Source organism: Cibotium barometz, chromosome 45 (genome assembly GCF_041138505.1).
Source record: "Cibotium barometz isolate CiBa-2024 chromosome 45, ASM4113850v1, whole genome shotgun sequence".
In the NCBI taxonomy this organism is placed as follows: Eukaryota; Viridiplantae; Streptophyta; class Polypodiopsida; order Cyatheales; family Cibotiaceae; genus Cibotium; species Cibotium barometz.
In genome coordinates, this window is record NC_141090.1 from 39,049,988 (window position 1) to 39,075,436 (window position 25,449).

General features: G+C 44.0%; 1 protein-coding gene across 1 annotated transcript; it reads right to left on the minus strand.

The window, feature by feature from the left end:
• Nucleotides 1-1,912: 1,912 nt before the first annotated feature.
• On the minus strand, nucleotides 1,913-23,617 carry LOC147612739 (cilia- and flagella-associated protein 73-like). Its single transcript, XM_086782850.1, has 5 exons — nucleotides 23,438-23,617; nucleotides 9,602-9,695; nucleotides 9,425-9,493; nucleotides 9,177-9,337; nucleotides 1,913-2,207 (listed from the first exon to the last, which is right to left on the minus strand). The coding sequence occupies exons 1-5, from the start codon at nucleotides 23,563-23,565 to the stop codon at nucleotides 1,928-1,930; spliced, it is 732 nt and encodes a 243-aa protein (XP_086638976.1). The 5' UTR covers nucleotides 23,566-23,617; the 3' UTR covers nucleotides 1,913-1,927.
• Nucleotides 23,618-25,449: the final 1,832 nt, after the last annotated feature.

The window sequence follows — 25,449 nt, forward strand, 5'->3', positions numbered from 1 at the left end:
GCTCTACTCGACATCCATGTGCTACTCTATGACACACCTCATAAATGAGGTGTCACATAGCTTATAACCGGCTACGTAGGGCTTGACCGGACATGGAGCTTGATCGCCGGAGAACGATCGACGAGAGAATCCGGGGTTTAGCCCGAGTAGGAGGACTATGGGTGGCGGGGCAATTGTGGGCAAGTAGGCCACTACATAAGCTTGACAGTGTGGATTCTTATCCACATTCCTTTACAAGTAGGTGGTGACAAAAGCCCTCCTCTCCTCCCTCATCTTGGTGGCTTCTTGATGGTGTGGGTGATGCAACATGCGACCTTGCAATGTAGAGCTAGTTGGTAACCCCACAATCAATCATGACGAGGTTGAAGTGTTGATTTTCAACAAGATCTCCACCAAAGCTTTGTTGGTACTTTAAAGAGAAGTATTGTCATTGTTGGTACTTTAAAGAGAAGTATTGTCATTGTTGCCTTTGTCTCAACATTAAAATTGCAAGTACAAATAATAATCACTTGATTTCTTCTTCTTCCTCACTACACTACCATTTCCATCAAACGTAGGCAAAGACCTTTTCTGTGACCTATTATATATAAAAAAACATGCAATTCCGTTCATTTCCCCAACATGTAGGATTGTTCATTGAAACTTTTAGTTCTTGGATGGTTGGCTCTCATAACAACTATAACATGCCTTGTATAATCCAACTAAATTGATCTAAATTTAAAGTTAATCTACATCCATAGGTTCACGCAAAATAGTTTATACATACATTCCAAACATATTTTTGAAAATTCAATCACACAAGTGATTATGCCAATCTAAAGTCTTCACTAAGATCAACAAATCCCCATTAACATATCCAAAAACCGGTCAAGCACAAATGTCATTTATTATTAAGCATCAAAAGGTAGTAAAAATGCCAAAAAAGAAAGTGGGTTTTATTCTTGAGAATTGAGTTAGATCCCTTGGTTACTCCCCTTTCACTAACCTACCTTGATGGCATCCTGGGACGAGGACTCAGAAAATGCAAACCATAACCCAAAACTAATAGTACAATTTTATCCACCAAGTGCAACGGGTGCATGTGCTCTCTCTCTCTCTCTCTCTCACCACACACACACACACACACACACACACACAGTCTCAAAGGAACCCGATGGAGAGAGTAGGTAGCCCTTTAAAATGGAGCGAGGAGTTAACTAGAGGGGTGGTATGAAGAGGACCTCTCTCTCTCTCTCTCTCTCTCTCTCTCTCTCACTCACTATACTCCACTCACCTCCATAGCGTAGCCCCCCCTCACTATATTCACACCCTATAAGGGTTTCTGTTTGCCTTCCAGTTCCAGTTTCATTTTCTAGGTGCCAGTAGTATCATCTTTATTTTTCTTTTTCATTTTCTGGTTTTTTATCTAGACATTGTATCAGATCCACCGTGATGTAACTTTTTGGTCTCATAGGTCATTATGGCCTTTTGAAGACGTTAATATTTCATTTCATTTCTCTCTCCACAAAGGAACTCGAGGAATACACATTGAAGGAGTAGGTAGCCCTTTAATTCAGAGGGGGGTAGATTACCAAAGGAAGGGTATAAATAGCACAAATATTTGAGACATGCAAGAGAACTAATCGAAGCAATGCCACTTGCCGTGTGGAATATACCAACTGCAGCAAACATTTACTAAACATGGAGCTATGCAAATACCATAGACAGAACCACAGCAAGTAGAGTATGTTTGTAGTTGATCTCATAGTTAAGGCCTTGATTTTGGCAATTCTGCATCCTCTCTCTCTCTCTCTCACAGCCATTAATATAAAGTTTTCCTCTTGATTGGCAAAGTCCACTTACCTGCTCAGAAGCCGCCCCAATCAAACCATGCATAAGCCACTTCAAAAAGCATAAGTGAGAGGATCTAAAATAACCATAAAATTTATTATAGTATGCATTCAAATGCTAAGACCTGCCCGCGTGCAAGTGTTGTTGATGCCGCGACTTGGAGAACCGAGTCCATGTGTAATTGTATCTCTGCTGTTTCTCTCTTCTTCCTTTCATACGCTTGCTTGGCAGAGCTCACATCGTTCTCCAAGTTGAGGATCTCATCGTGACTAGTTTTCCGGTACACAAGTAAATCCATGCGAAGCTTCTCTAATGTTTCAGAGTATTCCTCTACATGCTTCTTCAGATCATCGTTTGTTGAAGAAAGAGTCGACTGCCTAATGAAGAAAACGGAGCTTTTTGGGTAAAATAAACATGTGAGATATCTTTAAAAGGATAGACAATGAGTGTGTGTATTTCCTGGCAACTATGGATCATGGGAGTAAAGAAGCCATCGGCTCACAAATAAATGTGCCTGAGAACAGCCTGCCTCTCTTTATGCAGAATTTGATTGTGAACCAAACATTTCTCCACACCATGTGATACATCATTCAACAAAATCGGGGACAATAAAAGCTTGGATCACATAACCCAAGATGTAAAGCCACACTTCTCAACCAAGTGGCTTTCGCTAAAGGACAAACTCTAGAGAGACAAAAGCTCACAAACGAATGCAACTTCACAGAGTGGACATCCACATCGGGGACCAGGGACTTACCCTATATCAAGAGGAAATTTCCAGCCGTACGAGCCACAGGCAGAAGTGATAGACCATGCATGTATAGCATCCCCCCCATATATATATATATATATATGTTCAAGAATGAAGTGTTACAACTAAATCTCTAGTACAAAAGATGGTTGACACTGAAGATGTCAAATCACAGCCCAATGTTTTGCCAAATGGTCTCCTTGGCCAGCCCTTACACCAGAGAATCGCACTAAAGGCCTTGATCGCTGAGAAATGCATATACTTTTGAGGATTTTCCAGTATGCCTATATATAGGTCCCCCATCCTTGGTCGGCCTGTCTTATTATTGTTGGCCAAGTCATAGGACCGCCCACGACACGTGTCCACTTGCCGACTACGTGACGACTCGGCTATCAGATGGTTGTCCACCTAACCTATGCACTTGATTTAACGCAAGAGATTCTATACCAGCCAATGTCTTTTTGCGTTCACGAGCACCATTTGGCGTTGCTTTGAGTCGTTTGATAAGTTCCTCTACCCTTTGAATCTTTGTATCCTTCTCCACATTCTCTGCGAGGATCTCTTTCATTTTATCTGATGATGTTTTAAGTCTTTCTCGACATTTTAAAAGACTGAATTGTGATGCTTGCAATTGAGATTGGAGAATATGGGTTTGCCAAGCTCCACTTGTAATCAAATCTGTTGCAGTATCCTAACAAGCCAAGCTCTCCTTCACCAACAAATTGCATAAAAGATGATAAATCGCAGAAAGGAGGGTTTGCTCTTAATGGAGGGTCAATTGGATAGAGATGCCCATCGACCCAAAGACCTACATTTTTCTCCTTAGTTATCCTACAAGCTTGGATAGATTGTGCATCAGTAGGATGGGTTTTTTTAGAGCTGCCATACTCTTCAGGAATACGAATGTGTAAATCAACCTTCTGTTTTCTAGCTTCACAAGGGGCTACACACATAGCTTGTAAAGACTCCATAGCTAAGCAGAGAGATCCTCAGAGGGAGAGAGAGAGAGAGAGAGAGAGCGAGAGAGAGAGAGAGAGTGAGAGAGTCTGTTAAAAGTTTGCTGTTGGAGGTTTAACACAAATCCGTTTTTCTAAGTAGAAAATGATATTTTTGATATACAAATATACTAACATGGAGTTTTTCATCAATAAATTACATTTATGAGAAAAATTAAAAAATAATAATTTTTGGGATCCCCACAATTTCGAGATCTCATGGATGTCGTGGTTCCTGATAGCTAGTTATGTTTATGGAGTTGTGGTGGGGACCTTACAGTTAGTTATGGATGTAGTGGCTACTGATGACAGGCTTCTGACGTGACCCTTGAATTACAAGCTTTTTGGAGGGAAAAATTTATTTTCATCATACATATTGGTTGGGTGGTGTATTTTCCACCTCAATATAAAAAAATAAAAAATAAAAAATTTTCACTTTTTGGGGCAATTGCCCTCAGTTACATGGTGTCCATATAAAGTGCCCTTTCATAAAAGGAAAAGATCCAATCAAAGCAAGGCACCCAAGATCCCGAGCATTGACAGACCACTTTGCGTTCAGTGCGAAGACTTACATTCCATCCTCACAACGTCAGCACAAAGACTTGCAAGCTTTTGTCCGATCCAGCACTTTCCAATTGTCCAACCATCCATGATGAAACAATACAAGCCGTTGAGAATCCTCACGTGCTGCACAGGAAGAACACTAGAGGTTGCTGAGAATCCTCCGGTAGCTAACAAGAACACTCCATGAAGAGGCTTGGCCAAGGTGGTGGTGTACTTTAGGGATAGTACGGTTCGCAAAGAGTACAAGTACACAAAGTAGGCATCAAGACAAGTACTTTAGGTATGTTCATATAATATAAAACATGATTAACAAATACAATAAAATTGACACAATCCATGTACAATGAAATGCATTATACCACACTCTAGTAAATGCTTATCTGGATACAAATGCCATATGGCGCACACAAATAAAGTCCAAATTAAAAACATTACGAAAAACGTAAAAAATTTTGACATTGGGAAAAATTGGAGTAAATTGAACATTGGGAAAATTGGGACATTTGGAAAAATTGGGCAAAATAGGGAATCAAGCATGAAAATCGGAGAAATTGGAAACTTGGAAAATTTGAGGAAAACATTAAAAACTATGGCATTGGAGAAATTGGGCATTGGGAACAAATTAAAATAATTTGGGGAAACTGGAGGGGGGAAGAGAGAGAGAGAAAGAAAGAGTAATTTTATCGTCTACAAAATACCCCAAGGGTCTACGAGACTATGAGAGAGAGAGAGAGAGAGAGAGAGAGAGAGTTATATTAACATCTACAAAAGGCCAAAATGACCCATGAGACCAAAAGGATCACATCATGTCCATGAAATACATCATCATGGGTACTGAAATGAAATGAAAGAAAATGACAAAGGTAAAATGCTAGAGCTGATCCATGTACAAAGAGCATAGGCTCACATATCATCCTGAGATATCTTGCATGGGGCATTGCAACATGGCACTCAAACGGGTAAAGCTGAGCCGATATGAGGGAGTCCTGTGATGATGTAAAATGATGGCTGTGATCTTCCTATGGGTGACGCCGGCGTGGGCATGGGCCTCTGGGTAAAGTTCGCCGACCTCTGCATCTCGGTGGCTATGTCCAGTGTCACTCTCTCTGTCGGGCTCCTACATCAGCAAGGAGAGCACCTTGACTGGGGCAGCATGGAACGACAGCACAAATGTATGAGATAATAGGGTCCCTTAATAAAGAAAATAAAAACATTTTTTTGGGCCTTTTCAGGTACCTGTATGGGTCATACTGTACGGTATTTTACGGACTACATGGAATTCAGCTATGCATAGGACAGAGAGAGGAGCAAGAGAGTTGAGAAAGACAGAACACGTGGTTGGCAAGGAGGCATGCAAACAAGCAGCAAGACAACAAGTTCCAAGGCAGTAGCACAAATGTATCGGGTACACGGAGCAAGAACAAGGTGTTCAATAACAGACCATGTACAACATGTTTTTTTAAATAACCTTCGGAATGTACAGCACTATACAGAAAGTGTTAAGTGGGTACACAATACAACTATGGGCCTGACAAAACTCCACTATCCACACTCTAACCACTAATGCATTAGCTGAGATGGATCACAAGAATATCTTGCACCAACTCCAATGCACCCTGAAGGAAGAAAGCAGAACCACGATCAATACTCCCTAGAAGTGCTGCACCAAATCAGTATCCATCGTAATGCTCGGAAGATGTACATCTAGATCACCCTTTTCTTATGGAACACACTCCAATTAATACATCCGCTGATGCACTAAAGCAAAAACTCCAACCATTGTCAGTACAGTCTCCAAAAAATTGTGCACTGTGATGACACACCCATTGTCTTCCAAAGGTGAAATCTGGTGACGTGTCCTCCTGTGGTGCCTCCATGACACCAAACACTAGACACTAAAGGAACTCCACCCAATGCAAATGGCAGGTGAGAAGAGTCCTCTTGTACAAGCCCCAAAACTAAAGCAATTGCCACTAAGGCCAAAGATTCTCCACCTAGTGCAAATGGCAATTGTGAAGACTCCCTCTTAGAGAGCTGCCCGGAAACTTCCTTTGTTCAAGCATGTGGCATGATGCAATAAAGCACCTTAGTGTGTGCTCTACCTGAGAAATGAAATAAGCTGAGACGTGCACACATGCATCTCCTTCACACTCACCCTCTGGTTCTGAAGAAGCCTCCTCCTTGGACTGCTCCTCCAAGATCCTTCGACAATCCTTCACGATATGCTCAATGGAGTCACACTGAAAACATTGAAATCAGCCAATCTCTTGGCTCCAAACTCCTCCTGAGAGAGTTGTGTCCGTGATACTCCCCCACTAGAACTGTTGCTATCCTCCATGGCTTCAACAACTCCATCTTTAGGAACTTCCTTGCCCTTCTCTTGTTGGACTTTCTACTGAGTCCCAAACTTGAAACTCTTCCACATCTAGAGGGTAGTAACCATACATACCCCGCTCGAGAGATCACGGGGACTTTCTATGCAAGGGAGGAGTGTAGGAACTCTCCATAAAGTGTTGGAGACAAGAATGCGAGCAACCATCATAGTAGAGGCTAGTTTGCAACAAGAGAGCCTCTTTAAAGGAAGAGAGAGGGCTCCAATTTATAGATTTGGGCCTCCCATGAGCTAGAATGGCAAGTAAAAGCTATAATGACAAGTGTAGAGCTGAGGTGCCAAGTGTGAGGCCACTTGTCTCACTTTGATCCACTAGCTTGCCACATGTCCATAAACTTCATCTCTAAAAATATCTCAGCTTGCAGACATTCTGTCAAAGGTGCTTCAACAAGTCTCCCCATTTGCCTAGCCTACAGACACAATGAGGTGAATGGAATTTCCATTCGAGGTTGTCCAAAAATAGTAACCCTCCTAGATTTTAGGAGTGTGATCCTTTGTATTCTAGGATAATCCCCCATTCCTAGAGCTTGTACTTTCCAAATATTTAGATGTCTTGGAGTTCACCAGACCCCTTTCATATTAGGAAATGTCCAGGTCGATGACATAATTGATATTTGACTACCTTGCTCGGTTTTCCGGAAGCTTCTGCTTATGCCCCCAAGGACCGTTTGATGGTTGGATCAGGTCGAGCGTTTCGTGGATGTTTTAAAACTCTCCTTGCACGTAGATGTGCGTGTACAGTCGATTTGAGGGCTGTACTTGTAGTACCAGCCCATGTCCTTATTGTACCAACTGAATGGAAAACTATATCTGTTGTACCAGTCCATTTACTTGCTGTATCGACTGAATGGAGGGTTGTACCTGCTGTTTCAGATTCTGTACCTATTGTACGAGTCCATGTTATTGCTATACCGGCTGAAATTTATGGTTGCCCCATGTTGGGCTGTGTGATGGCATTTGTATATGGATAATCCGGCATCTAGAGTAAGCACAATCACATGGAACGGGAACGGATAGATGGAACAGGGGTCTGTTCTGGAACGGGAATGGGAACCTAAAAAGAAAATGGGAACGACATGTCATCACCATATGGCTACCATTTGCAAGCTAAGGAGATGCAAGGACATATATTGCCAAGCCTTTTAGATGCAAGGTCATACACCACTCTCATATGATATAATATGATCATAGAAAAATACAAAAATTCTCACTAACTCAAAAATTAGACCCAGAATGCCTTTAGCCAAGGATGCACATTTGCGGAAACGACACAGGTTATGGAACGCGTTCCCTCGTTCCCAAGCTATGGAACGGCGTTCCATGTTACTATGAGAGTAAGGCCCTCAAAGCTTGTACATAATATTTTCTTCTTGGGTAATAAAATACTCCAAGGGGGGGTCGGCCCATTCCAGCCTCTATGCAGTGTCAAACAACTGTGCAGATCTCTCTTTTACAGTTTTGTGGATTAAGTGGCATATGGTTGAGGCTATGGCCGATTTCAGTGTTTAACAGCATTAATGACCAAAGTGTTTTGTGAAACCCCTTGGGCCATCTGGAGGTTCCAAATTCGTGTGAAAAGCACTCCCACTGCCACTTTAACTCACATAGTAGTTTACGAGGAAAAATTTCTTCACGATTGCCCCAAGGCAATCATCCAATCATCCCAGCAAGAAATGAGTGGTGGCCTTCCCACCACAAGAGGGCGGCACTTGTCAATGCCGTAGGCACCAAATTGAGCTGAAAAATATCCGAACCACCTGCTACTACTAATGTGGCATCCATCTTGCGGGACTAGTTGATGACGGCTTCTCCGTCCATCTTCCCGTTGAACTTGGGAGGCTTCAAAAGCTTCAATAACTGAGTCTGTTGTTCACAAAGCATGGAGGAAGAACTCGACAAACCAGTAGTCCCCCGACATCGAGCCGGTGAAGGTGAGTGCGGACTGTCCCCATAATCCATTAGAAAGGGACTGCATGATGGAGACCGCCAGTGATGTGAACGTCTCTCCTCCCATGTATTTAAGCTCCACTGCACTGAGGATGAGCAAGATGGTTCTCAAAGAATCCTTAAAATGCCTTGACCGCTTGCTCAGTGCTAGCCCTAGCCATGGAAGCTGCCTTGAGAGCACATCAAAGGCTGGTTGTAGACGAGAATGGTGATGGATGGCATGCCTCATTGCCCACAGTCATCCCACTAAGTGACAACCCTATTGCATTGGTACGAAGATTGACCAAGAAAAAAAAAATCTTCCTACTACATAAAAATCACAACAAAGAGGATAGCAGATGTGAAGTACAGCTGCTGCCACGTTCATAGCAACATGGAGGCTACAAATGAGCTAATCACTAGGACAACAAATACAGTCTCCTCTTCTCAAAGATAACCACTGGCCCAAATACTCGCTACATAGTTTAAGAAGGCCAAGGCAACCAATGCTTTGCGAGATACATCATTGATGGATGGTTCCATAGTGTGCGATTTGAATCAACAGACACTTGCGTATTTGAGGTGCCCAGTACACATTTTAAGGGTTTCTTAATCTTTGGCCTTTTTTCTTTTCTTGCCTTAATTTTTACATTTTTAAATGTCAAGGATATATATTTAATGTGTAACCTGTCTATAAGAGCTAAAAACACCCACAGACCTCAAAAGGAGGTCATTGATTTCATGGTACTCTTGTGTTACATCAACCACGATCTCAAGATACTTCTGGTAGGCCAGCATCCTTTCTAGAGAAGTTTTTGCAATTGCCCTCTCTTTTTGCAGCTCCTCTAACTTGCTCTCCAGCTCTCTAATCTCAACTTCCTGTAGTCCTAATTGCAAGATGTATAGCAGGTGAATGCACTGAAATTGCCACTACTATCATTCACAGACATAAGTAGGAAAACTGACCTTTTCTTGCCGAATTCGAGCCTCATCTAAGGCCTTCTTTTCAGCTCGTACTTTTTTAGCATTGTTTTCCTGTTACAAAGCATAGATTTGTATACTAGAAATATCTTTAAAACGTACTGGGAGATATACCACAGGTCTTGAACAAATTAAAATATGTGAAAAAGAAAATTGTGCCACCTGTAAAAACTTGGAAAACCCAATAAGGGAATCTTGGAGTTCACGATCCTTCAACCTCAAATTCTCCTCCCTTTTCTTTAACTCTTCTTCTTTCCTGCAAAAGTCCCCACAGATAATGCAGCCGCTGATTTGTGAGACTCATGAAGGGAATATTACTCACTGTAGTATGAGACGAGATGAAAAGTTATTTCTTTTTATCCCTCGTTAACAAAAAAAACATCCGCCCCTGGGCAGACTGCAACCTTCCGTAGAGGTAAGGCTGGCCACTCTTGGAGGGGGACGTCCACTGGAGGCGGGAACAGCCACACTGTGCCAACTGATGTCACCTTCTGTGCCGGTGAGGAAAGGGCCACTACTCCATGTCCCTGCTCAGCATTGTCTCATAAAATTCTCCCAGACGAGGATGAGCACAACAGGATGAAATGGCACAACACCAAACAAGCTAGCAATGCTGAAATTCAAATGACTTGCAATAGGGCCTAAGGGCTGGAGAGGGTGGACCCCCCTTGTAATATGTATGTTCGGGGCTCCTGCCGGTGGTGGAAGCGGCGTCGGCCTCCCACGTGGGGTGGGGTCCACACACTCGGGGCCTCGCCCGCGGATGTCCGGGACGAGAGGCGAGCCTGGGCGGCCCCTCCGAGACAGGGCCCGGAAGACTCCCCTCGCTCGGAAGGCACGGGGCAAAATCTTCTAACGGGGAAATTACTCTAACGAGTCAAGTCTTAACGAGATAAACTGACCTGACCAAACCTGAAAGTCACATGGTCAAATCAAGAAGAGACTTGCACTTGGTCCATGGTATCACCGCTTTTTTCCTCATTTATGAGGCACAGCCGATGATCCCCTCCCACAGAACAAGGTCTTCTCAGGATTTAAAACTAAATGACGTAACTAATCGTATCTAGTTGTTTCTCAAGAATCCTCCGATCCAGCCGTATCTAGTTGTTTCTCAGGAATCCTCCGATCCAGCCTAACCCCATCCGGCCCATGGGTTAGACCATTGAATTGGTGGGATTCCTTTATAAAGATTTGGTTGGATTTTTGCCCGGGTACCAAGGAAAAGAGTTCCCAGACCCCCTAGCCGGCCATTCATGCAAAAATCAAGGTAGGCATACCACATACACACCCAATATGAAATTGCCATTTATAACAGATTTAACTGGCTTTAAAAACAATCCTTCAATAGAAATCAAAATATTTTTGATCATCGTTTTCTAAAATTCCGAGTCCATTGTATTACAAAAATTTATCCTCTGAACTCTCCGTTGAAGACCAGTTGACCAACCAACATGATCCAGTATGAAAATTTGGTTCTCAAAAATCTTTCCTTTTTGTCCATCCGAAATATTCCTCGACGTACGCATAGGTGTCCTAGCAACCGCGAGCCCGTGCATCGCTTGGTCAGAACCCTCTAGGATCCTCCTTAGGTGTCCTAGCACTTCACTCAAGGACCGCTTCGTCGGTCCTCACTAATCGTACCGGAAGCGCACCATTTTAATCGTACCGAGGCTGATCAAGACCTCGGTAGGCTTTGCCGCGAGGAACCTCCCTTGACGACTCCCCGCCAGCTGTTCCAACAAACCTCCTCTTAGAAAAACATAAGCCAAATGCTTCCTCCATAATTCTAGCGTAAAACAGTCCTTTGAATGAAAAAACAGAGGTTCCAATGCAAGTAAAATTCCAGTTTGAGATCGGTTTCAACAACTCTTTTTCCATAATTCCAGTTTCATAGTCAAGTTGAAGAGAGAGAGAGAGTCATTGCGTCATTCCCATGCTATTCAAAGATGGTGGCCATTGGGTATAAGTATGAAGGGGGTGGCAGAGAGTAGGCAGTCTTTCAGCCTGCGCAATGGTGTGCAGATAGTTGCATGTGCACTCTATTTAGAGTGTTGAGCAGGTGTGGAGTCATGTCCACCAGCTAAACAATGTCCAAATAATAAGAGAGTGAGTCAGTACGGGAATACGTTCGACGCATAAGATATTATTACTCCCACTGCTCAGTTGATGAGAAGCTGAGTCAACCTCGATTGATTTTGTTGTTTCTTGGAGGCTTGAAACATCAAAACTTGCACAACTATCTTTATTTGCAAAGGCGAACAACCTTTAATGAGTGCTGTATAGATGCCATAGACTTTGACGATAATATGTCTAGCACGAAAGGGTCGGAGAGATCAAGGACACCATCCGAAGCCCCTCATAGCATAACCTCCAGTAGCAAGAAATCGGATAAAATCACTGCTGTCGTGTCCAAGAAGATGGAGGAGAATTGGAAAGTGCTTCCTTGGGATTCCAGAGCTTACCCAAATCAAGCAAAGATAACTGCTTTACAAAAGCAGAGGAGGACAAAAGTAGCCACTCTCCGGAAGGAGATTTCTACTTTGCATCAACAGATTATCATCCTACAGAAGGTGGTTGGCATGTACTCCCGCACCTGCAGGACCCATTTTAGCTGCTCCTTTCTTTACCCCAAAGGCCTTTTCAGGGGTGAAGGAGAGAACACAAGAGATAGTTGATGCATGGCTGAATAGGTGGAATGTTCCATCCCCTCTAGGATTCTTCGAAGATATAGATGGTACAAGGCCTCCTGAAAAGGAAAGCCTTGCATGGTGGAGAGAGCTTCAAAACAAGCCTACAGTGCGAGCTGATTTCAAATAGATGTTCAGGGAAGAGTTCCTCCAGTAGGAGGATAAGTATGACGTGGTATCCAGATTTACAGAGCTAGATATGAAACCATGTCTTTCAACACATACTTGCATACGCTTAGGGAGTTTTACGCAAAAGCAACACATAAGGATGTAGTCACCCTACTTGATTTCCTTATGCGGGGATTGTTCCCAGACCATAAGCTTCAAGTGAGGAACAACAGTTGCAAAACTTTGGATGATAACATCCGGTTGCAAAGATTTATAGTAAGAAAAGTGTTTCTCAGAAGAAGAAGAAGCCCTCAAGAGCCTCAGAACCAGATTCCAAACATGAATGTAAGTTTAGGTTTTGGAAGGTGTCACCATTTGGTCCCTTCACCATTCTTGACCAGTGTTTCACACACTGAGCGGAACCAAGGTGTGAACGGGGATTTTCCACATAAGAAAGCTGAAGCATCTATCGACAAAGTTTGACACAGCAAAAGAAGCATGGGATTTTATTCGTCAAAGTGACTTATAATGTTTATAAGTCGGTGTGTTCACACATCATTAAAGACGAGCTGGACATTATTATTATTTTGGGCATGGAAAGGCGGACAAAAGCAGGCGCCTAGATGAAACTTGGTTATCAAGCCAAGAAAAGCATAAAAAGTTGATATTTTTGGGCTAAAACTTGGAGTACGCACCAAGCAAAGCATAAAGTTGATATTTTGGGCTAGTCGACTTGAGTTGGGGGCTTCTCTTTTTGCCATGCGCATCCCTCTTGGAGTATTTCTCTCTCTCCCTTATTACTGGCCAACTACGGATTTTCTCTCTCTTCTCTCTTGTGCTGGCTGTGCAGCAGCTCCTGGTGATGATCTCTTGCGCTGGCCGTACAACAGGCAGTTTTCTCTCTCTTCTGGCCTTGTCATGGGCAGATTTGGGCTTGTTTATGGAGCACATTTGGGGCTAATTTATAGCTCAGTTTTGGGCCTGATTTGGCACGGAATTCAAGGCTGTTTTGGACTCCGTGCCAGGCTGTTTCGTGGACTGTTTATGAGCTGAATTCATGGGACTGTTTTTGGGACAGTTTTGGACAGCTTCTGGAGATGTTTGTATCTTGGCTCTAGACTGAGATTTGGGCAAGAGATGTGCTAATGCTTTGTGGAAAATCCAGTGCTGTTTGCACCCACACCTTGGTATCTTGTAAAAGCTTCTATGCGAATAAAGAAGTTTGTCACCACTTCTCTGGCAGACGTCTGGAATGATGTCATGATTGAATACATGTGGAAGGGGTCTAGGGAAGGATTGTTATCCTGGTGTGAGTTCTTGGCATGATTTATGAACTCATTGAAGGGTGGTAACCCTGGTGAGTGACTCTGGACTCATGGAAGGGTGGTTACCCTGGTGAGTACTTTTTGGTCCTGTGTGGACGATGCCTGTGAACGGGCTAGTTGGATGTACGAGATGTAAGTTGGGAGATTTCATCCACTATGTTTGTGCACCAACAGCATATGTATGTGAGTTGCACATGTTTGGATGACTTGTTTTTGATGCTTGGACATTGCTTGGTATTTTGCCTATGAATGTCCATGGGCACTAGGGACGCCTGGACAACCCGTCGATATGCATGTGCACACCTGTTTGGGACTCATGGTTTCCTTATGTGTTTTGCAGGTGGTAAGTGTGCACACTTAACCCAATTTATTCATTATTTCATGTTCCTAAGGTTTATTGGGTGCAGGGTTCACATTCACTTAAAGTGTGGACAGACACACTTATAATTTTATAAGTGAGTTCACATTAGGTTGGACTATTTTTAATGAAACAAGGCCAATTATGAGAGATGGGCACCCGGGCACTCCCAAATAGCTCCACGAGTTGCTATTTTGGGTGTGGGAGGGCCAAAGTGGGCAAGCCCTGACTTGTAGAGCACTCATCTGAAAAACGTGGGCTATTAGGAGCTGTTTGGACAAGAAAAACAGCAAGTTTACTCATTTGCATGAGCTACAGGTGGAGTACGTGCCAAGAGCAAGAGTCCCAAGGCTGGCTGCTCTCTCTCTCTCTCTCTCTAGGGCTGGCCGACTGCATCTACAGGGCTGCAGGCTGTTAGTGTCGTGTGCATGATAAATGCCATGGACCTTCTCAGGGCTAATCCAGAAGGGGGCAGAATTTAGGAGCCTCAGGTGCATAAACTAGTGTGGACTTGGAGCAAGGCATGTCATGAAAGAGGATGCTGTCGGCTGCATGGAGGAGGTACTGTCGGCTGGTTCCAGAAGCTGTTGGCTGTACCAAAAGCAAGGGGGGCTGAAGCGCTGCCTTCTTCTAAATGGTGAACATCACCCAAAACTGTCTCCCTATGGGACTCCTAGATACCCAATCCCTAGAGGATTGAATGAATTGAAAGAGGAGCACTCTTGCTATTTATAGTCACTTTGGACTTCATGGTGGAGAGCTGGCCGACTGCTATCGGCCAGCTAACTGGACAAATATTCACTGAATATCTTGCGCCAGTAGTCGCCTTGGTCTTCTTGATGCGCTTCAGCCCCCCTTGCTTTCTGGTACAGCCGACAGCTCCTAGAACCAGTCGACAGTACCTCTTTCATACAGCCTCTTTCATACAGCCGAGAGCATCCTCTTTCATGACCTCCATGCCTTGCTCCAAGTCCACACCAGTTTCTGCACATGAGGCTCCTAAATTCTGGTTCTACTGATCTTTTACTGGCTGCCCCCTTCTGGATTAGCTCTGAGAAGGTCCATGGCATTTATCATGCACATGACATCCCCCTTTGCTAAACTTGATGACGGGATTCCAACCTGCTCTTGGATGACTGTCATCATCCCAATCCTTTTCCCGAAGTCCCTCTGTCATCCATCCATTCCTGGCAACCCTTTTCTCTGAAAGCTCGGCCCGTTCTCCAAACCACTCTATCTCAGACTAAGATCTATGCATCTGTTCCATCTAGTCCACAATCCATTCCTGCCCCGACTCTGAAACTGGCACTCTCACATCACCCCTTGGCGGATAAACCTCCCTTGGGACCATTGCCCGAGAACCTATCTGGCTCACAGGACTACCAACAAACCTCCTGGGAGCTCTTCCCGATTCTGTGTTCCTTACCTTGGGCTTCGTATCCATGTACTTTCCTGTACCTTGGACCTGTACACCATCATATGGGACTAAATCAGTGTTTAGCTTTGCTGAGCCTGATGCTCTGAGAGAGAGAAGAGAGAGAGAGATATGCTGGAAATTCAGGTATATTCATATAGTACAAAAAGGTACTCTTACACAGCCCTAGGCTGCCTTCTTCTAAAAGGTGAACATCACCCAAAACTGTCTCCCTATGGGACTCCTAGAGACCCAATCCCTAGAGGATTGAATGAATTGAAAGAGGAGCACTCTTGCTATTTATAGTCCCTTTGGACTTCATGGAGAGCTGGTCTACTGTCGGCCAGCTGACTGGACAAATATTCACTGAATATCCTACACCAGTAGTCTTCTTGATGGTGATTGTTTCAGGGATGCATTACCAGGAGAGTTTCCACCTGAGCATCCCGAGGATCATCGTATTGATGTGATACCTTGGAGTACGCCCCCAAATAGACCTCCTTACAGGGTGAGTGCAAGTCAACAAGAAGAGATTATGGTGCAAGTTAATGACTTGCTTGAGAAAGGGTTGATACGCCCAAGTTCATTTCCTTATTGCTCACCTGTGTTGCTGGTGCAAAAGAAAGACGAGACGTACAAGATGTGTGTGGATTATCGTGCCCTTAACAAGGTGACGATAAAGAACAGGTTTTCGATACCACGTATCCATGATATTTTGGATAGGTTGGAGGGTGCAGCATGTTTTAGCCGCATCGATCTTAAGAGTGGATATCATCAAATACGGGTGGCCCCTCAGGATATTCATAAACTGCTTTTCATACGCAGTTTGGGCTTTATGAGTTCTTGGTGGTCCCGTTTGGACTTACCAATGCTCCTGCCACCTTTAATCGTATGATGGATCGTATCTTCAGAGCACACAGAAAGTTCACAGGTACTTTCTTTGATGACATCATTGTGTTCTCTAAAGATGAAGAGCAACATAAGGAGCATTTGGCCATAGTGTTTGAAGAGCTTCGTCGCCATAAGCTCTACATAAATGGCAAGAAGAGTGAATTTCTCTTGGCTGAAATTCACTACCTTGGTCATATTGTATCCAAGGATAGAGTATGTATGGATCCCGCCAAGTTGCAGGCTATAAAAGATTGGCCAGAATTGAAGAATGTACATGAGATCAGGAGCTTTCTCGGATTATGCTCATATTATCGCCGGTTTATTTAGCTCTTCGCAGAGATTGCTTCGCCTTTGCATGATTTAACAAAGAAGAAAGCTACATTTCACTAGGGTGACAAGCAAAGGAATGCCTAAAGGAAGCAATCATGACTGGACCGGTGTTGATCGTTCCAAATTTGCATAAACCTTTCTCGGTGGAATGTGATGCATGTGGAAGTTGTATTGGTGCAGTGTCGAACCAGGAAGGCCATGCAGTGGCATATGAGAGCCGGGTGAACAGAGCCTCAAAGGAGCTAGCCGACTGTTGTAAGGGCCATTATTGGCTGTTTTTACAAGTTTGCAGGAGGTTTCTCGCAACGAAACTTCAGCAAACATGTCCCTAGACAAGTATCAAGCTTGGGGATGTGATCTGGTGGAACCTGCGGGTGGCCAGTGAGCTAAAACCATGGCTGGTAACTGTTTTGCAGGTTTGGGACAGCACTTTGTTAGATGGTTGGTGACCGCTCTATCAAGGTATAGGAGTGGTTCGTGACCGAGGGTATTTCTACAGGAGCGGTTGGTGATCGCTCAACCTTGGTTGGTGACCGAGGGTGTTGCAACAGGAGTGGTTGGTGACCACTCAACCTTGGTTGGTGACCGAGGAGTTGCACGTAATGTGTTTACCTATGTTTTCACAGTTGGATAAATCTGGTGTCAGCTAGATGAGTGTGTACTCTCCGAGCACCCGCATCTAGTACATATAAATACTTCTGTTGATAATAAAGATACCTCAAGGAGAGGGGGCTGGCCTGTCATGTGCAAGTTGGTTTATGTTTTGCAGGATGTATATGCTCATGTAATGTTTCACAATGATGGTAATCATGTATATGCCAGGAATGGTTGATGTATGTTGTTTGTTTTGGTAGTGAATTGGTTCCGTATACACGTGCCCATTTTGTGACAGAGTTCCTAGGGGGGGCGGCCGTTCTGGCTCAGTGCAGTGTTTTCTATATTGTTTATGGTTCTTCCACTGTGTTATGATGCTATGTCTGGTATTTAAAGTGTTGGTCTATCTATTATCATTCCGGGAGACCCCAACTTGTGACATTGGTATCAGAGCGTAGGCTTTCTCGGAAGCAAGAGGCTTCCTTCCAACAATGAGAAAGAGAGAGAGAGAGAGAGAGAAAAGATCAGAAGTGGACTACATTGACCAACAATTTTGCTATTGAGCTTGTGGAAGCAGATATGAGCATGCACAGTAGATAGCTTGGACTAAGGATTTATGGATTCACAGAATTTATCCTCGGAGTATGGAGTTGGTTTTATGTGCCTATGTTCAGCACTCCTTCCATATGGATTATAATGGATCAAGCAGACAAGTAAGCTATATGGAGCTATCTCTCAAGATATCTTATGCGTATGCTGACGAGATATCTTATGGCTTCATGACGAACCTGGCAAAGAAAAGCTAAGTATACTTTGAGTTTTACCAAGTTGATGCTTTTTGCCAATATTTGGAATTTTGTACATGTTGAACTCCCTTGCTGAGGCAAGTGGAGAATGTTCTCATGTCTATCTTGAGATGTGTTTCAAGAAAGCTATTTTTTTGAAAGGCGTTTTCCTTGGAAACCATTCTAATTCTGGAAAAGGCTCCTCTATGGTTTTGATGAATAGTTTATGGTTTTGGTCTTGTGTAATAGAGGCTTCTGGCAATATGGGATGCTAGAATTGTCACCTACACAAGGATCTCATATGGGGAGTATTCTAGTGGTATGGGACGCTAGAATATGTCGCATATGCAGTTACAAAGCTATGAATTATTTATCACTAACATGGACTACCTGATTCTAGACTAAGAGTATACTATGGTTACAGTGGATTTATTGGATATCTCATGGATCGAGGATTTTTCTATGGATGTCTATTGGTGACCGAAATGCCTGTTAAACTATTGGCAGCCAAAATGCCTATAAAACTAATGGCGGCCGATATGACTGTAAAACTAATGGCGGCCGAAATGCCTGTAAAACTATCTGTTACAGACATGTTTATGGAGAACCAAGATCTCTATGCATGTGATTTATTGATATCTTATGTTACACTGCACTCATGGAAGAGTTGGTGACTCTAGTGAGTGAGTATCTCAACTCATGGAAGAGTTGGTGACTCTGTCCAGTGAGAGGAGTTGGTGACTCCAATTAGTGAGATGAGTTGATGACTTTGATTTCTCACTATCTGAACTCATGGGATCATCGAAGAGTTGGTGACTCTGTCTAGTGAGTCTTCATGACCTCATGGAAGGGTTAGCGACCCTAGTGAGAGACTTCAGGTTGGTGACCCTGTGAACGCATGCAAGAGTTGGTGACTCTAGTGAGCTCATATCTGGACTCATGGAAGGGTTGGTGACCCTGGTGAGTGAAGACTCGTGGAAGGGGAAACCTTGGCAAGCATGTGTGGTTTCATGGAAGGGTCGTTGCCCTGGTGAACCATATAGACATGTGAAGCATGTTTGGCTTGGTCATGCGTACGGATCATAGGGGTGGTGCCCTTATGCAGTCCAATGGCATGGCAAGATGTTTTATGGCTATGTATTCTGCTTACTTTTCTTTTGTAGGTACTTAAAGCTACTTATGGATATTTGCAACACAATTGGCTCTTGTGCCTATGTCTGGTTAATATCAAAGTTGTTGACTCGATTTATGGAATTATGGATATTTACGACACAGTTGGCTCTTGTGCCTGTGTCTGGTTAATATCAAAAGTTTTGACTTAGTTTTGTCAAAAGTGCACAGTGGAAAGCGTGAGACATAGGCACAGAGAGAAAGAAATGAATCTGCATAATGATGAAGAAGCAATGATACAAACTGGTTCCCGTCAGCGTGTGAACTGTGAAACACTGGTCAAGACTGGTGAAGGGACCAAATGGTGCCATTCCATAATATTTCAGCCATAAATCCAGATCCACGATCCGAAGTCAGATACGGGCACCAGAGTCAACTGTATCAAGAATCAAACTGTATCCATATCCTGAGTCAACAACTTTGATAATAACCAAACACAGGCACAAGAGCCAACTGTGTCCCAAATATCCATAAATCCATAAACTTGTTAGCATTATTCATCTCCTGGTAGTGTGCCCAAGTTATGTATCAGGGGTGACCAGATTTATCCCCGGCAGCACCATATTTTTCCCTCAAGTTCAGGCCCTTGGTTGTAGGGTTGGCCACCCATTTTTCACATGTTTATTTTAGCTAGTCGTGAGTCTCTTCTGGAGCAAGTCGGCCCTTGGTTGTAGGGTTGGCCACCCATTTTTCACATGTTTATTTTAGCTAGTCGTGAGTCTCTTCTCGAGCAAGTCGGCCCGCTTATTTTGGGGCTGTATAAGGCTTGCCTCCTTCTCATTTGTACTCACCTTGACAGGGGCTTCCAGGCGGGTCCTCCCTCTTACGGGAGTAGTTGTTCATCATGCCCCCACCTAAGGGGACCACCCCTTGCACAGGGTTTTTTATACCATTGCTTCTTCATCATTATGAAAATTCATTTCTTTCTCTTTGTGCCTATGTCTCACGCTTTCCGCTGTGCACTTTTGACATGGTATTAGAGCACCAGGTTGAGGCTCTTCTACAGAAGGTGTTCTGGCGTTTTTTTGAGAAAAGAGGTTTCTGCGTTTTTTTAACTGCTGGAGAAGAGGTGCTGGGTAGCATGGCTGCGTTTTTCTCCAGAGGAGGTGCTAGGCAACATGGTTGCGGTTTTTTCCCGAAGGAGGTTCTGGGCAGCGTAGTTGCGTTTTTCTCTGAAGGAGGGCAGCATGGCTGCGTTTTTCTCTGGAGAAGGTGCTGTGGGGAGCCCCTATAGCTACATGTTAGGACCTTGTGAAGAGGTGAAGGGGCAGCCAATAGAGGTGAAGATCAGCCCCCTACAGGCTGTGTTTTTTCTGCCTCCAAGTCAGAGGTGGAGGGCAGCCCCCTATGGCTGCGTTTTCTGCAGATATGGGGCAGCGAGTAGGGGAGATACACGTGCTGCGTTTTCTGCAGATCTGGGGCAGCCAAAGGAGGTGCTGAAGGTGCTGTGTTTTCCTCTACCCTCTCTTCTTCTTGGTACACGTGCTGCCGGCTGGTTACAGCAGCGGTTTTTTGCATTATCTCATCTGCATTTTTGGAGGCAGTGGAGGCAGGGGTTCTTTTCAAGGAATGGTGCCTTCCCACATGGCCTTGAGCCCTTGCTCGGCCAATCTTTGCTTTGTTAGAGTTTTCAAACTCATGGGTGCACACTTGGATTTAGATCCTCGAGGGGTGTGGAAGACAGTTAGTCCTTTCTCGATGGAAGAGGGGTCTATGAGTTTGTGCCAGTTCAGCCTTGTTTTGCTGGTGTAGAGATGTTTTCTTTCAGGTTCTCAGGGTGTTCACCTTGAGAGGGGGATGTGGTTACTTGGCAACGTGTGCCACTACTATTCCCTAGGCAGTTGGCCTTCTGGATTACAGGGTACAGGCACAGGAGTTTTTATCCCTAGGATAAGCATTGATTTGGGAGCTTGGTGTACAGGTTGCCATTTGGTGACGAGAGCTGTTGTCGAGGTTCACAGGTACTACTAATCGTCATGAAAGGTGTGGCTTTGAGAAGAATCCGCCAAAACTTTGAAACATAAGAGGAAACGGATTCGCCCTCATCCTGTGTTAGCCAATCCCATTCCTTTCATAGATCATTCTCAAAGTGAGGAGGAAGGAACTGAACATAAAATTGCTCTTTGAAAGCACTCCATGTACGGGCAGCTGTCCTATCCAAAAGCTTTGCCATCCACCAATCACTTACAGTCTCTTTAAGATGCATACCCACATGCCTAAGCATAGATTTCTCGGTAAATTCCTCAGTGCAAAAGGCTATTTCAAATTGCCTTATGAAAGCAAGTGCCTTGGTAGTATCTTCTTTCCATTATAGCTCTCGAATTTGATGTCCTTGTCCCCTGACTTGAACTCTTTGGCCTTTTTGCTATGACGGGCATCCCGACGCTCTAATATATCATCCTCCTTGTCATGTCTACGATGGCGACGGCGCCCAAATCTAGGACTGATTTCCCGTGTAACACCTTCCACTCTGGATGGAACTTTAGCAGCATGAACATACCTAGAAGGTGGAGACACCATCGACAATGCATAAAGATCATCTACATCTCTCAAATGGGCTGAAAACCCCTCATCATCCCCACGAGCTGCATGCCGATGTGCATCTCCTCAAGATGCATGCCTCCTCATATCTGAGGCATGGGTTGCAAGTCCCCTCAAAACACTTGCTCGGGCTACATGCCCACTTACATCACTTGCTCGGGCTGCATGCCCTCTTACATCACTGGTGCGGTTTGCATGCCCTCTCACATCACTGGTGTGGGCTGCATGCCCTCTCACAACATCATCGGAGTTCCCTTCACGAGATAGCCTGCGAGGCTGCCGTGTGAAGACCCACTTGCCCTCATCATCGGAAACAACGTCGCCACGGCTTTTTAAATAAGCAACAGCCAACTCTTGAGGTTTGTCGATTCCCATCTGTTGGGCAATTGCATCAAAAGTGACCACATCAGCCTTGACATGAGACTTTGATTCAATGACCCTCTGTACATCAAGATCTCTTTGCAAAGCACGGAGCTCTTCAAGCTCATTCATCAAGGCATCAATATCCTCTTGATCCTTAGCCCCGACAGACAACGGTGGATCGTTATCCGCCAAAGCCCGAACATGATCCCTGTTTCTATCTTCTTCCCGCATGCGGCGAGTACGGGTGATAGAGTCCTCCACAGAATGATCTAACTCGCTAGCCATAATGTATCTTCCAACTTTTCAGAAAGAAAAGAATTTTCCGTGCCCCGGAATCGCTCTCTACTTGTTCCCCAAGTATGATACCGAATAGACTGCAAGGATGCAACAGTGCCCCTACATAGACAGGAGAGCCACGAAGTCTTTCCACACACTCACTGTCACTTAAACCAAAGGTAACCTCTTTCGAGACACAACAATAAGACGAGGGCTACCTCAGAATCCCAACCTTCTCTCACGGATAATGACTCCTTAAAGACATATCCAACATCATATTAGGCACAACTGTGTAGAAAGCCATGCTCTGATACCAATGTAAACAGAAGGGCAACTAAACACAAAAAATCTAATCAATCATGAAATCTGAAAAATACACATAAGCATGCTTGATAAAACAAGATGACAAATATGCACATTACACCACACTAGGGGCCAGAAGATGGGCTGACCCCCCCCCCTTATGGTTAGATTACCAAAAAGGAGTCTGCTTCCAATACAATCCAATACAACTTTGCGGGTGCCCAGGGATTACCACTGGCTGCACGTGTTTCTTCCAATACAAAATGAAAACAAGAAAACATAACATAAATTGAGTTTGCTGATAATTCTCAGCACAAGTGAGCATTCCCAACATCAAGCACAAGCAGGACAACTATGGACTTTGCATATTCATGACCCCACATGTTGTTTTATGGGGACAATCCAACATAGCGTGCACTCTATGTTTTCTACGAAGTAGTACATACCACAATCCCTCATTCCCCTTTGAGAATGTCCCTTCTATACATGTCACTTGATAACAGACAGAACTTGGGAAATTACTGGGATTTCAATTCAGACGGCTAGTACAGAGAGGGGTGTTGAATGCATGTGGCCCTGGCAGTGTAGCCCAGGTGATAAGTAGTCTGAATCTCTGGATAACCACAATGTATCCTATGACTAGATAAACACATCATACTCACAAAAGATTATGTGCATGCATGCATACACACATACATACATGCGTACGTACATACGAGTAGGTAATCATGCATGTGTACACGAAGAAAGGTGATGGATTAGTGCATCCATATGATTGTCGTGTCTAATATATCTGAGTAAAGCATGAAGATAAGAAGACTGGAGGAGAGCTGCGAAAGAAAACTGTACGTACTTGGCGAACTCGACCTTCTGGTTCTCGAGGGCCTCCTGCACCTGGAACATGAAGCGACATTTCTCCAGTAGCCTTGTGGCGGGCAACGCCTTGTCCAGCATGCCGCTGACGCCCCGCAAAGCTTTCATGGAACCCTACGACCTCCTTTAGGTCGTTTCATTTTTTCATTTTCTATGCCAAAGGTTAAAACCTTTGATTTTTATTTTTTAATGACCATAGGGGCCTACAACGAATGGAAAAAGAAATTCCATTAAATAGTTGATAGCGTTTTTAAACCTTTGAGCTAAAACATTACTAATTAGTTGAATGCTTCGAATGAATTGAAGATTAAGGTTTGGTATTTTTTTAAAGTTTTTTTACTAAATCAAATAATATGTAGTTGTGAAGGACACACGAAGCGTCATGATTTTGGAGATAGTTACCTTGCGAATACGGCTCTCGAGCGCTCGGATCTCTCTCTCTCTTGATGAAGGCGATGGTTGCTGAGATGCGAGAGAAGGGGGAGGCCATAAGGGAGGATTGAACGATCAGACCGGCCAGAATTTGCATGCTGCCAACAGCCAAGTTGCAACCCCTCTTGATGGAGGCGATGGTTGCTGAGATGCGAGAGAAGGGGGAGGCCATAAGGGAGGATTCACGAAGGACGATGCATTTTTTCTTCCATAGGAATTTCTTAAATGGTTTTAAAAAAATAATTATGGAGCTCGAGTTTCCATTGATGCATTCGATTGTGGGCTATGATTTTCAGAGACGAGTAGAGGCATTAGATGAGTGTAAGCAACAAGATAATGACCAAAAAGAGGTGGGGATTTATGTCGGTAGAGGGTGAGCATTTGCATGTGCGAGAGGCCAAGTGTGTGTCCACGAGTGGGGTTAGTGGGTTGTACAAGTTTTTACTCCGCACTTGGCGGGCGCATGTGCATGTACGTTGATAGGAGGTTGACGAGGCTAGGGGTGCATACTTGGAATGGCCTTTTTGTGGCAACAAGGGGTAGTAGATACACCGAGCGAATGGGGAGATTGGGAGGTCGACAATCTAGGAGAGATGAAGCGGCTCTGCGATGAGGATGGTGGTGAGTGCGCGAGGAAGAAAAATGTGCCGGATTAGATGAACACAAGGTTGAGTGCTCAGGGACACTGGAGAAGAAGGTATGTTTAAAGATTAACCCGGTGCTGGTTAGGAATTAGATCGGGCTCCTCTCTATGTGCAGTGTTATTGTCTTTTACCCAAGGAGGCCGCTACAAAGGTGGAGATTGGTAGGTGGCTCCAAGAGAATGTCTTACATGATAAGGTGGTCTTCAAAGTCTTTTATCTAGGTAAAGGATTATTTAACGTGCTATTTGTTAAGGGTCAGTCTATTACGAAAGGTCCTCTCTTCTTATTACAGAGGTTAGTGCATGTGTTTCCATTCGACCCTCTGTTTGATGTTAATGAAAGTGTTTAGAACGTGGGTCCGGTGTGGGTAGAGATTATAGGACTCCCACCTTGGCTTAGGCCAGCTCTGTAGGATATTGCTTACTCATTGGGTCCAGTGTTACACCTTCAGCAATGGGGATTTTTGGTTATGGCTATTCAAGAGCATAATCTTTTTGGTAATATCCTTACGCAGGATAGATTTAGGGATTGGGTGATGATGTATGGGGGGTAATCTCCAAGTACATTCGTGTTATGACCATAGCAAGAAATGATCTCAATCCTAGTATTATAGCTAATCACCCTAATCGTAGGATCCTTATAGTAGAAATTCTGGTTAGGGGGAAAGAATCTAGCTCATTAATATTTATGGGGCTCATAATCACAAGATCAGGAACGAGGTGTGGAATTGGATTGTCAACATGAATATTCAAGTCCCTTGCATCCTCTTGGGGGATTTCAATATGGTTAAAAGACTAGTGGACAGGTGTGGGGGAAGTACTATTCTAATGGGTAAGGAAAAAGGAAAATGGGAGGAGTTGAGAGGTAATCTAGGATTGGTAGACGATTGGAACTTAGGGGACTGGAGAGATAACCC